Source organism: Corylus avellana, chromosome 3 (assembly GCF_965113065.1).
Source record: "Corylus avellana chromosome 3, dhCorAvel1.hap1.2, whole genome shotgun sequence".
Classification (NCBI taxonomy): Eukaryota; Viridiplantae; Streptophyta; class Magnoliopsida; order Fagales; family Betulaceae; genus Corylus; species Corylus avellana.
In genome coordinates, this window is record NC_142492.1 from 27799401 (window position 1) to 27812446 (window position 13046).

At 35.5% G+C, this 13046-nt stretch overlaps 2 protein-coding genes across 4 annotated transcripts; one reads left to right on the forward strand and one right to left on the reverse strand.

Moving 5' to 3' along the window:
* Positions 1 to 358: 358 nt before the first annotated feature.
* On the reverse strand, positions 359 to 4723 carry LOC132176330 (Ribosomal protein L19 family protein). The gene is made up of 5 exons (XM_059588506.2): positions 4591 to 4723; positions 4179 to 4499; positions 3498 to 3584; positions 3271 to 3404; positions 359 to 647 (listed from the first exon to the last, which is right to left on the reverse strand). The coding sequence occupies exons 1-5, from the start codon at positions 4612 to 4614 to the stop codon at positions 539 to 541; spliced, it is 675 nt and encodes a 224-aa protein (XP_059444489.1). The 5' UTR covers positions 4615 to 4723; the 3' UTR covers positions 359 to 538.
* Positions 4724 to 6826: 2103 nt separating this feature from the next.
* On the forward strand, positions 6827 to 13046 carry LOC132175423 (Protein kinase superfamily protein). 3 transcript variants are annotated; one of them, XM_059587372.2, is made up of 16 exons: positions 6827 to 7323; positions 7426 to 7484; positions 7911 to 7979; positions 8060 to 8407; positions 8562 to 8628; positions 8732 to 8794; positions 9934 to 9997; positions 10093 to 10186; positions 10270 to 10353; positions 10437 to 10526; positions 10652 to 10679; positions 11013 to 11516; positions 11591 to 11652; positions 12054 to 12163; positions 12425 to 12512; positions 12593 to 13046. In XM_059587372.2, exons 1-16 carry the CDS (start codon positions 6873 to 6875, stop codon positions 12884 to 12886), a joined length of 2475 nt encoding a protein of 824 aa, XP_059443355.2. In that variant the 5' UTR covers positions 6827 to 6872; the 3' UTR covers positions 12887 to 13046. The 3 variants fall into 3 exon arrangements, with proteins under 3 accessions (XP_059443355.2, XP_059443354.2, XP_059443356.2); XM_059587371.2 differs by having other exon boundaries at positions 7423 to 7484; positions 12593 to 13045; XM_059587373.2 differs by lacking the exons at positions 12425 to 12512; positions 12593 to 13046 and having other exon boundaries at positions 7423 to 7484; positions 12018 to 12097.

Genomic DNA, 13046 nt, shown 5'->3' on the forward strand with positions numbered 1-13046 from the left:
GGTCTTTTATTGGTTAGAGGGGAGGAGGAGAAGGCAGCGATGGCTACCCTCCTCCATGGGTTGGTGGGTGGGAGGTTGTTTTCTGTTGTTTCCATCAAAAACCCCGAACAGCGATTACAAGGGAGCAATTTGATAACAAAATATACCTTAGGGGGTGATTTAGTCATTTTAAACTCTGAAATGATTTTTTAAAAAAAAAATAAAAAAATAAACCTCAGGAATCCTTGCAGTATTTTTCCCTAAAAATATCTACCTTCAAAGAGCCTGAAACAGTAATTACATGCTTTTTTTTTTTTGGGCACCAAAAAAAAAAATCAAAAAAAAGAAAGGATGAAAAGTTGAAGAAGAACCAAAAAGCAAAAGAAAGATGGCAATAACGTTATATCAGGAAAATAAAAAAGGACGACAAGAATGGATATAATGTGCCAACAGAAAAACTCATGGCCATTTAGTTCCTACAAGTTACAGCATCTAAAGCTTAAAGAAATTACTCTGAAGGCCAAAACAAACAAAGAGCAGCAGCTGCAATGGTGTTACTTCATTTAAAAGTAGAGAGCCTGGGAAGCTTGTCTCTAAGATAGTACAACCTTGCCCTCCTCACCTTCCTATGCTTTAGTACTTTGATCTCCTTGATATTCGGTGAATAACTGCAAATAACAATGTTTAAACACACAAATCAGGCTGCATCATGTTATAACAAGAAACGTAATGATGAATTAAGAGCCAGGAGAATGATGATAAGATAGCTCTTATGAGGATGAGAATTGGAGCATCAGCATCATCATCATGAATCCAAAATGCTTATAAAGCAGAAATCAGATTACCAATCATGTCCTTAATCTAAAGATTGAACTTCAGCATTTTATTTCTCTCTTTGAAGAAAAAAAAATATGAGTTAAATATCAATCTAAACTTCCAAGAAAAGAGATGACAGTAATTAAGCACACATGAGAATAAGTGAGTGGATAAGCAACACTTCACTAAAGTTTGAGCCAATAAAAAAAAGAAACCGTTTTGAATATAATGTGGCGTTTGGTTTGCAGAATCTAACATTCCCCCGGCATCCACATTCTCATAAATATGACTATTCCTACGTCTAGGAATGATTAGAATCTGATAAATTTCGGAAAATATGAGATTCCAATGCTTGGTTTAGTCCTAGGCATCCTACAAGAATTATTTATTCTTTCCAAAATATCCTGTTTTGTCCATATTGTCTATACAATTTATATGTTTTACTAGAAACAAAAAGGAACTCGTCTAGATAGTGAATTTAGTCTTATTACTTGCAATATAGAGATTGAAATGGAACCTAAGGACAATAAGTACTTACGCATGGTAGATCCTATCGAAAATCAATTCACCCACCCACCTAAACATCGAAGTCTTTGATCAAAATAATCATCTCAAGTTTAACATCTAACTATTAGAAAATAGAATGACTCTCTCATGGAATAACTGAAAAAAAAAAAGAAAAAAAAAGAGTAATACTTTTGCTTCAAATTATGTGTATAAGTGTTGGTTGCTTGAAAGATGGAGGGGGAGATAAAAGGGTCAACAATTTAAAAACAAAATTAATAATCCTACTTTGCTGCTTGCTAATGTGAAAAAAATTTAACAAAATAAAATTAAATTAAAAATCACCTTATGAGACTTTAATTTAACAATCGTCGGCTCAAGGAAGATGGAGAGTTTTTGTAAAAGCACACACGAAAAAGGTTAGACGCCTTATTAATTAATAAATGCATGGGATGTGAACATTCTTATCATTTAAAGAAAGTAAAATTCCCAAGGCCAAGGTAGTATGGATTGTCATCTTTTTAGAAGGAAATCCACATTCCAAGCAAAAGGGATTGGGTTCCTTCACTTAAGTGCAACCAAATAAGATAATCTTTTAAGATTCTTATGAATCCTAAAAGATTACCCCCATCCAAATGCCCCATTAATGCATATTTTTTAGAGACAATGATATTTAGTAGACTGTTATACGACTGTCATATAATTGAGATGACATGACACTGAAAATCAGGCATTTGTTTTTTTTCCTTTTTTTAACAAGTGTTGATCTAAGGGCTAATTTTCACTGCCACATAATCAAGTTATATAACAGTCGTATAACTAAATAGCATTATTATTTTCTTTAACCAAGCTACACATTGTTCCCTAAGGAGCTCGCACTATGGCATGCAAATATGAAGTTTGCAGCAAAATAACAATCTATTAAAGCTTTAAAAAATAAAAAAGCTTTGATCACAATTTATCATGCAAAAAGATAACCACTTGTAGGGAATGTCATAAATCTTAAACCTATCCTAAGCTTCCGAACATTAGCATGGATACTTGTAGGAAGCACAATATATACTTCTCAAATACTTCCCTTCAAGAACCCAATACTTCATAACCATATCTATAATTATATATGACCATTTTACGTATAAAATAGGCATATATATAGTAGCAGGTGAAAAAAATAAGGGACTGATATTTTTTGGCCATAATTCAAGAACGATTGAAGCATTATACTAATAAACCACATATCTGTGGAATATTTTTTCTTTATGTTTGATAAGTCATATCTATGGAATATACAACAGTTAAAGGGCAAACAAAAATATTTATTTATCAGCAACCGATATTTTACCCATACCAGCATGATATAGGCTAAAAAATGAGAGCCTATAATTTTCTTTCCTACATGGTTACCTATCACCTAACCCTATTTTATACTTCCTTTTTTCTTTGGGATAAGGGCATCTTAGGATTTCATTTTTGGCTTCATTTTCAATATATACATCCAATGGGGGTATTTAAATGCTACATAGAAAATAATTGTTTCAAATTTCAAATTTTATAAGGTATTGCAAATCCTACCAGAACTTGTAACATTTTGGGTGGATGTACAAATTTAAAAGTCATCCTAATATTAGAACTCAATGACTATGCATCATTATCATTAAGGTCTTATTCTATGTTTTGTTAGTGATTCACATATTCTTATTTCTCCTCTTTTCAAGAAAATACAATCACTCATGCCTATTACTATTGTAGATTGAATTTTTCAATATTGGGTGTTTCTTTTTTGCAATAAGCAGGTTTCTCCATGTTAAGCTGTTCAGATTCCAGTCACAACAAATACATAAAATCATGTACAAACCAGCTAGTTAATTGGGCCAAGTTATAAGACCATAGGCATACCACGAGTTTAATCCACTTGCCAAATCAAGCAAAAAGACTCTGAACTTTACGAAGTGACAAAATAGATGAACTTACAGTGGGAAAACAATCTCAACACCTACACCAGCGATAATTCTCCGAATTCGAATTGTTGTGTGAATACCAGCATTTTGTCTTGAAATAACAATACCTTTGTAGACAGACAACCTACGCCTATTTTCAGGAACCTCCTGGAAGCGAATAAAATTAAGAAAAATCAGAAAAAACTCATTTAATAAGCAGTCAAACAGAAATAAAAACAAAATAATTAGAAATACACTTACCAATTTAATTTCCACAATATCTCCAGTTCTAATATCTGGAACTGGCCTCTCCTTCTCCGACGCCTCAACTGCCCTCTTATTCAATATCTTCAGAAAAGACAGCATGATTTCTATCATTTCATCTATATCTCATTCATAACTTACACTTGGTATCTAATGAAAAAAATAACGTGAGAAAAACCGAGAAATAAACCAAATCCAAGTGATGTTCATTAATCATAATGGTCACATGGCGACATCTCCCGTTGTTTAGGTTGATCACAATGCACTAATTAGAAATCACTTGGGTGAGATTTCTCCATTAATGGAATATTGGAGGAATTCTGTAGTCTATATTACATATACATCTCACTTGAGTTGAACCTTTTCCCTTATGTCAGTAACAAGTCCATCTGGATCCCCACATGAACATCAATTTGTCCAAAATCTTGGGGCCCATTTTGGTTCTGTTTCCTGAAAATAGTTTTCTACTCGCAGAGTTGCAAAAAGACATGTTTGGGAGAGTGTTTCAGAATTACTTTTTTCTAAAAACAATCCATTTTCGGAATTCCTGTTTCCTCTTCTTCAAACATGAAAAAACCAAAACAGCATTTTTGTTCAAATCCTTCTGTTAAGATACGAAAATGGAAACAGCATTTGGAGAGAGAGAGAGAAAGAGAGAGAAGGCTTTCAATGAATTACCCCCATTACATCTCCGAGCTTAACCCGAGGCTTCCATGGCGATTTGGCTTCCTCAGACTTAACTTCAGCCTCCGCCTCCTCAACATTCTCAGCCACCTCTGCTTCCGCACTCGCTTCTTCTCCAGCCTCCGGATTCGATTCTGCTCTCACAACAAAGCTTGGTTTGGCTGGCGCCGACACAACGGGACTCAAATTCCACCCAATTGAGCTCCATGAAACCCTAGAGGAGCTGAACAAGGAGGGACGGCTAGAAATACAGGTCGAACACCCCAGCTTCTTGGGGGGACATTGACGAGGGTTTCTTGGGGTAATAATCAGAGCCTACATATCCAAAAGCGTAAACTTCATTCACAGCGTTATCGAATAAACAAAAACTGAGAATCCCAGAGACAGAGACAGAGAGAGAGAGAACCTGAGGAAGAACTTTGGAGCCCATGAGTTGAAGGAATGATAAAAAATGGGAGAGAATTACCAGGTTGAGGTCATGGGGATTATGGTGTCACTGTGTTCTCACGCTTTGGGTTTGGGTCTCTGGAGAGAGGAGGACAATAACGCCTTATCTGCTTCTATCCATCCCTCACGTGTTTGGCACGTGCTCGAAAATGATTGCTTTCCTTCTATTATTGAATATGCGAACTCATATGTATCACTTATATTTAGGGGTGGGCAAAAATTAACCGGTTACCGATTATCGGCCGTGTATTAGTTTTGACCGAATTGATATTAACCATAACCGATATACTGATATCCTTATCGGTGAAATTTTTTATATCGGTATGTTTATCGGTTCGGTTCAGTTATAAATTTCATATCGATTAAGTGTTTAACCGATATAAACCGTTAAGTAGGGATGCCAAAACGACGTAATTTTGAGATTATATATATACCTATGTAACCTTATCTTAATTTGGGTTTAGATAGGTTTGATTTTTTTTTAGGGATGGCATTAGATAAGATTTCTTTGCCTTTGGTGAAAGTATTTTTTATTAACTAGTTTTGTTAGTCTAATTAGCATTCATTATGTTAATTCGTCCATTTGCTTTGGAAAAATATATTTTATAATATAAAAAAAAGTTTTGGTTGATCAATATAAAAAAGCTTAAATTTTTAGCCCAAAAAAACAAATATTTGGGTCATAACAAAAAGCATTTGGGCTCTCAAAAGTCAAAAAAACTCATTTTTTGCCCAACAAAATAAATCAATATAAAGCCCACCTAAACCGGTTTTAACCGATCTGTTTAATTGTGTACAGTTATAACTAATAATTTCGGTTAAAATTCTTATTAGTTTGGTATCAGTTAATAAATTGTTTAACCGAAAAAATATCGGTTAATAACTGATAAGAGCCAAAATCGGACTGTTTTGACCGATACCCAAGCCTACTCATATTTTTTCCTTAAAAGGCAAAAATATGGCTTATTTTAGATGCTTATATAAGATGAGTGGCTAAGATTTATAAATTCAAAAATCTCAAAATTTTTAAAAAATATAGGGGATCTCAATCCCTCGTATAGACTCCATAAATTTAATGATAATTTTAAAAATTAGAAGAATAGGAAAAATGAACAAGATCCTCTTAATTTCAAATATTAGTTACAGTATAATGATATTTTTGTTTTTCACTTTTTGAGTTGACAAAAATACCCATTCATTGTAACTAATTGGATATTATATAGTTAATTTGAAATAGAGATAATCCTAATTCTAAGAAAAGGACCGGAGAAAGATGTATAGCATGTATGTGTAAATGTGAGTGGATAAAAACTAGCCACATCTGTTTTCCACTATTTTCTTATACGAATGTAGTTAGTAAAAGTCACTATCTGCATATGTAAATGCAAATAGCAATTTTATGATATGCGGATTAAGCACATCTACATCCCCTTATACATATAAGCTTCAAATTCATTAATCGAACCTTCTATTTTTTTGGGCTTAGAAATTTGTTAGTAGCAAAGGTTATTATTTTGTCATATTTTACTTGCAACACAATTGCCATTAATATTCTGCATTTAATTGATTCAAGATTTTTCCTTGTGGGGATGTTGATTTGAATTCATGGTGAACAAAGAGATGAACTCTACAGCAAATAATGATCAGTTGCCATCAAGATCTTCTTATGAATTGTGTTATATTTAGACTTAATTTATGTTTTCTATATTTTAAATTTTGGATTTATTTTAATGTTTGTCATTTGTAATTTATAGCAAAATAATTAATATGTGTGATCTGATAGATGCGGATACCAAAGGGTAAAAGTGATAATTGCATTATTAGAATGCAGAGACAAACTGCATTTTTACCCTTATTAACTCATATGCAGATAACACATAATAACTAACTATAATAACTGTGTAAATATAAATAATAATTAAATGATATAGATGCGGATACGTAAAAGTGATAATCGCATTCGGATTTTCACCCCGTTAATTATGATGTATTAGTTAGAAGCAATGCAATTAAAAAAAAAAAAGAAAGAAAGTCCATAAGGGCTCTCCCGTAATATCACCAACAACGAAAACACAATCCCGTCATTTTCCCAATCTCAAATTCTCAATGAAAGAAATGGCGGGAACTTCGCACATGCGAATTCTCAAACCCTACTCGTGCCACATTCCCGCTTCTCTCTCTCAAAGTCTCCCTACCACCACTCTCCAAATCCACTCCCAAGTATCTCATATCTGGAGTTCCATGGAGACTCGCCTCGCTGACTCGGACCTTAGCCTAACCACCACCACCAACACCGCTGTCGCCGCCGCCGCCAATTCAGAAAAGGCGTGGCACCTTCTCGCCCTCCTCCTCTCGCTTGGCCGCACCGCTCGCCCCGCCGAGCTCGCCTCCCGGTGCGCCCTCTTCCGCGTCTCCCCCGACTTCATCGAGTTTCTCTGCTCCGTCCCTGGCTCGCTGCTCCTCTTGACTGGCGATTTCCATGTCACTCTCTCTCCACTGGCCCTAACCGCTCTCGCGGAGTTTGTGTCGAATTCGAATTTGAGATCCGCCTTCACCCCGCAGATCGGGAATAGGCTATGGAATGATATCGATTTCCTGAAAGTCTACTCTAGGAAGCGCAAGCCGAGTACGTCTTTGATTCCTGAGCTTGCGCCGGTGCCCAAAAGGATAGCCAATTGCGATTCCGGAGCTGGTAACGAGGACATCGTTTTGTTTTCTTTCTAAAATTCTTTTTCTGGTTTCTATTGGTGACTCAATTTGTTTGATTGGCATTTCTGGTGATCGTTTACAGCAGAAGAAGAGAGAAAGTCGTGGTTATGTTTACGGAAACCGATTCAAAATGTTTGTCCAAAGGTACTCTTGAATTGAATTGAATTTATTTTTTTGTTATGTCGAATAACTTCAATTGCATTCTAGTTGAAGTTGCTTGCCTTTTCAAATCTTTTTTCTGTTACTGATTTGGTGTATTATGTGAAATTCAAGGGGATAGTTTTGGTGTCAATTGAATATCCATAATCCAAGTCAATGTTTAAAGTCGACGAATAATATTTTTGTTAATGGGGGACACTATATGAAATGAAGCCCCATTATCAGAGTTTTCATGAAATTGTTTTGTTTTCCCTTATTATTTTATGTTTGATGTGAAACAACATTTTGTCAAAGTTTTTTTTTTCTTCATATTATTTCAGAAACATATTTTTTTTTCCCATATAATCATGTGCAAGTTCAACCTAGCAAATCTCTCTTCCAGACAGCTTTTGAATCATGTCAGTTATGCAGGTACAGTTTTATGTGACTGACGATGTAAGCAGGAGCATAAATATGCAGCCAAGTGACATGTCCGTAATGGTAAGTATCACTCACACCCCCCATGTTTGCCAAATCCATCGCTGGTCAAATTAACTTATAAAGTGAAGAACATCGAACAGGTAGAAGGCGACATTAGAACAAGCATATTTCTGCAAAGGAAGGTGAACAAGCGGATAATGGCATGTGAGCCTGATTCAGGACCGGCTCTTCCAAATACCATTGTGGATCATCTGGTTGTGAGCAAAGATGCTAAAATAAATGAGAGAGAATTTGGAAGTACAATGAATATCAATGCGACATGTTGCCTAGAAGATGCTAAATATAGGAAAACTGTTTGTACTCCCAAAGAGAAGCGGCCGTGTAGAAGGGATCAGACATCAATCAGCATGGCGCAGAAATTGCAGCGTAACCATGACAACAGGCACATTAAGGAAAAAAGGGGGAGCTCTACTTCTGTTTTTCCCAAGGTAAGCTCCAATCTGGAATATCTGTATCTTATATTGTACTTGGTCGCACCAACATCTGTGTCCTACTGTGTGGATCTTAACTCATGGTTAATTTTGTGACCTATTGGGGAAAAATATGAGTGTTAGTTGTTTAATAGCTATAGTTACTTTGTAGGATCAACAGGAGACAAAATTACTTCCAAACTTCGAATTATATAATGTAGAAGAAGAAGAAGGTTCAGGTATCAAAGCTTTGACTACCTCCTGGTATCTCCACCACGTCTTTTGTGACCGATTTTTTGTTATGTGGGTTTTTGATTGTTTTTGTCTAAACCAAACTTGCAGGTGGTTATGGCACTGTTTACAGGGCACGGAGGAAAAGCGATGGAATTACAGTTGCAATTAAATGTAAGATGACATTATACGACTCTGAATCTGTTTAGTTAGACATTGTAACTAATGTGTGTTAGAATAAAACGAAATAAATTTGCTATTTCTCCATAGCATGTGTAGATCAAGTGTAAGAGACTAATGTTCCTCTATTGTTAGAAGATAAGCTTTTCATCTTTGCGCCGATTGCTGTGTCTCCGTTCTGTGTGTGGAGGAGACTAATACCTTAACCCTCAAATTTCATTGATGACCTAATGAAGTCTAATCGATCAACTCTATTTATATTTAGGGTGAGAATACATGCTTACTCAAGTGTTTACAAAATGGCGGAACCCATTATGGAACCAATAATAAAATGATTATGCTAGTCCACCTAAATGGAAATAAATACAACAATGTGCCTATAGTCTCCTACTTTCATTCGACTTCTTTTTACTTTACTTTCTTAAATTTAAACTAATTAGTAATAATGTAGCCTACTGGGGCTTAAATTGCCATTCCAAGAGAAACAAGGAAAGGGTTTAGACCGTCTTATCAATAAAAAGTATGCCTGGAACTTGTAAATTGGCCATTTGCAATTCTGTAACATTGCAAATCAAGCCTTTTTTATGCTGTTTATCAAAGATGAGCTTCCCATGTAGAGACGATATTAGGATCCATCTGATTGCCAAAATTTTCCTGAAAACAAGAAATGGAAAAAGAAAGTATGCTCTTAATTTACTTTGTTTTTAAAGTAGATCTATACAAGTGAGGTACCATACTGGACATCCTCAGCTACATTTGTACTTCATTTTGGCGTAGTATAGAACTTAAATGGATTATTAAATCTTTAGCCATATTTCTGTGTCTAAACATTTGGAGAGAGAATTTGATGCATTGACTCGAGTTTATGACTAAGTCTGAATTCCTCAAAAGAGAGTATTGCGAATTTGAGAATTTCATCAATCCTAATGCCTAGACACGTACTTGCAGCTAACAGTCATAAGCCCAAGTCTATGAAGTGTAGCCAATGGCATCAAAAAGATGCCACCAATGTTTGTCTTCATGAGGACTAGTAGGGTACTAGAATTTACAAGACACTTGTGAAAAGAAAACGAAAATTATTAGAAGTACGAGACAATTCCTTGATCTCATATTGTATTTCAATTGCTTTGCAGGCCCTCATGCTAATGCTCATAAGCACCATGTTATCAATGAACTGAAGATGCTGGAGCGGTTTGGGTAAGGATTTCATGGAAGTTCATTTAAATGAAATGCATTGGGTTTTGAACCCAACAAGTTGTGATTTACTATGCACGTGGATTCTTTTAATTCAGGGGTAAAGACTTCATTATAAAATATGAAGGTTGTTTCAAGAACGGAAATTCTGATTGCTTTGTTCTAGAGCATGTTGAGCATGATAGGCCTGAGGTAATAGCTGGATAGCTCTCATTTCTTCTTTCCATGTTTTCTTTTGTTTATGTGTTTGATATTGACTTTGCCTTAACTTTCAGGTGTTAAAAAAAGAAATAGATGTGTTTCAGCTTCAGTGGTATGGCTATTGCATGTTTAGAGCGCTTGCGAGTCTCCATAAGCAGGTGAATATAGTTTACATGTATGTTTTATGTGGATTCATTTACTTTTTTTACAATCAAGGGCTCTTTTGTTTCGAAATTTGCAGGGAATAGTTCACAGAGATGTTAAACCTGGCAATTTCCTTTTCTCTCGTAAGGCTAATAAAGGTTATCTTATTGATTTTAACCTTGCCATGGTTAGTTACTCTTGTCTTGTTATTTTAGTGTTCTCCTCTAGTTTGTTTTCACTGATATTTTCCATTATTTGTAAATGGATTTTAATCTGTTGCTCACTATTTTGTTTCTTTAATTTGTTTGTCAGGATTTGCATCAGAAGTATGGAAACACTAGTAAGCTTTGGTTCCTCTCTTGTTCACATTTGAATCTACTGTTGGCATGGATTTAATGTAATGAACACTGGACTGTGTGCGCCTCCAATTTTGTGTGTGCTAATTCTAATTAATTGGTAAAATTTAATAAAACAGATAAAAGTGAAGAAATTAAGTTGACACTTGCTTTCTAAACTCTCCCTCCCTCTCCCAACCCTTCTTATTGCAGGACTTCGTACCCAAAAAAAAAATGTATCTGCTAGTTGTAGTAATGCTATTCCCTGACACTTTCTGGTCGTACTTTCACATTATTGAAGAATTAAAACTGATACTCTCATCTTTATACTTTTACAGGCAAGTCAAGGATGGGGTATGATAGAATGAGTCATGTTATGGTTCCTAATTCAAAATCTATATCTTCAACCACTAAAACTTCGCACGCAGTCTACCGTGAGACACCAAAAGGTTCCAAGTCAAATTTAGATCCTAAGAACCTGAAGAGAAAGGCTTTGGGGCAAGCAAAGGTTTGTAAAGACTTGGTTAGTTTGAATGTAATCAAAAGTCAAGGTGCAGATGGCTCAGGCATAACCTCAGCCAAGGATGTGACAAGCACCAGGACTCCTTCAACAGAAAGACGGAGGGAACCTATTCCACGGCAAGGCAGGAAGGAGCTCATCAGCCTGTTGCAGGAAGCAATGAGGAGTCCAAATTACAAAGCACCAAGTGTTCCAGCTCCTATGAGAAAAAGAGTTGCTGCCTCTCCTAGACAAGTGGATAGTAACCTTTTCTATATTACTCCTATGCCCCTGCATTCAACTGTTATTGATGTTGCCGGTGCTGGCTCAATAAAGAAAAAAGGTGTGTAGTAATTGGGACACTTTGGACTGAAATAAACTGTATTCTTCATTTGATCCTTTTTCATTTGTTGTTAGGGGATGGAAAGCAAAAGAGAGAAGGTCCTTGTGTTGGAACCAAAGGATTCCGTGCTCCTGAGGTGAAAAAATATTATCAACCTTAATGACTGATTATATATATATTCAAATTAGCACTGTCCTGACACTCCCTTGGAACTGCTGCAGCATCATACTGCCTTGACTTATCATTAAGATGCTAGTAGAGAGAGCTGCAAGTTCATTTATCATTCTATTTCTAAGTGTTCACTCTCTGACGTAACAGTAAAAATTACTATCGAATGAAATAATAAATTAAAGTACGTATATGATGTAATATCCAATAGTGATTTTTATTATCATGTCAGGAAGTGAGCACTTAGTAGTATGTACACCATTTCCCTTTAGAATTGTGCCTAGTTGCTCATTTATAAACTCACTGGTTTTGCTTGATTTTTGTTTCAAATAGGAAAGCTGGACCTGATGTTTTGGGTGATTAATGCAGGTCTTGTTCAGATCTCCACATCAAGGCCCCAAGGTTGATATCTGGTCTGCTGGAGTTACCTTACTATACCTGATGATTGGAAGAACATCTTTTTTGGGTGATCCTGAACAGTAAGATTATTATATTTTTATAGAGTGTTTTTTGTTTGAAAAAGTATTCTGATGTGACGTAAATGTGAAAGTAGTTTCGAACATTTTGTATTTTTGGTTGTTTGTTATATTTTATTTTATTTTATTTTTTGTAAAGAAAAAACCAAAAGGAGATGGAAAAATTTTTATCAAACAAAGCCATTGCTTTTTACAAATGCCTTTTGTACACCCTTGAATTTTTCATCTTCATACTCCATTTGGCCAACAATCTGTCATTACCAGGAACATAAAGGACATAGCAAAGATGAGGGGCAGTGAAGATTTATGGGAAGTCGCCAAGCTACACAACCGTGAATCCTCATTCCCATTGGTAGTCATCATTATTAATTGCAATCTGTTTATAAATTATAGAGATACCCTTGTATTGAGGAATATCATTTTTTGTCACAGGATCTCTATGATACACAATATTTTCCATCTATAAAGCTGCAAGATTGGTGTGAAACAAACACAAAGAGACCAGAATTTCTCGAGGTAATCCCAAGATCACTCTTTGATCTTGTGGATAAGTGTTTAACAGTGAACCCTAGATTGAGGATCAGTGCAGAGGAAGCTCTTAACCATGAATTCTTTGCTCCATGCCATGAAAGCCCGAGAAAGGAGAGGCTGAAATGTGGAACTAGCCATTCTTTACATGGACAATGCAGCGCCAAACCTGTGCAGATTTCTGGAGGCCAATGTTGATCAACTTACCGGTGGGTCCCTTTTTTTTTTTTTAAGCCTACATGTTGATTAGCTCTTGGCTCTTAGCTTTTTATGATAGCAATTTCTGTTGTAATAGTGTAAAATTTCAGATTTTTTTTTTTTTTTTCATGTGAATTCTTTTTGTACCTATGAATATAAA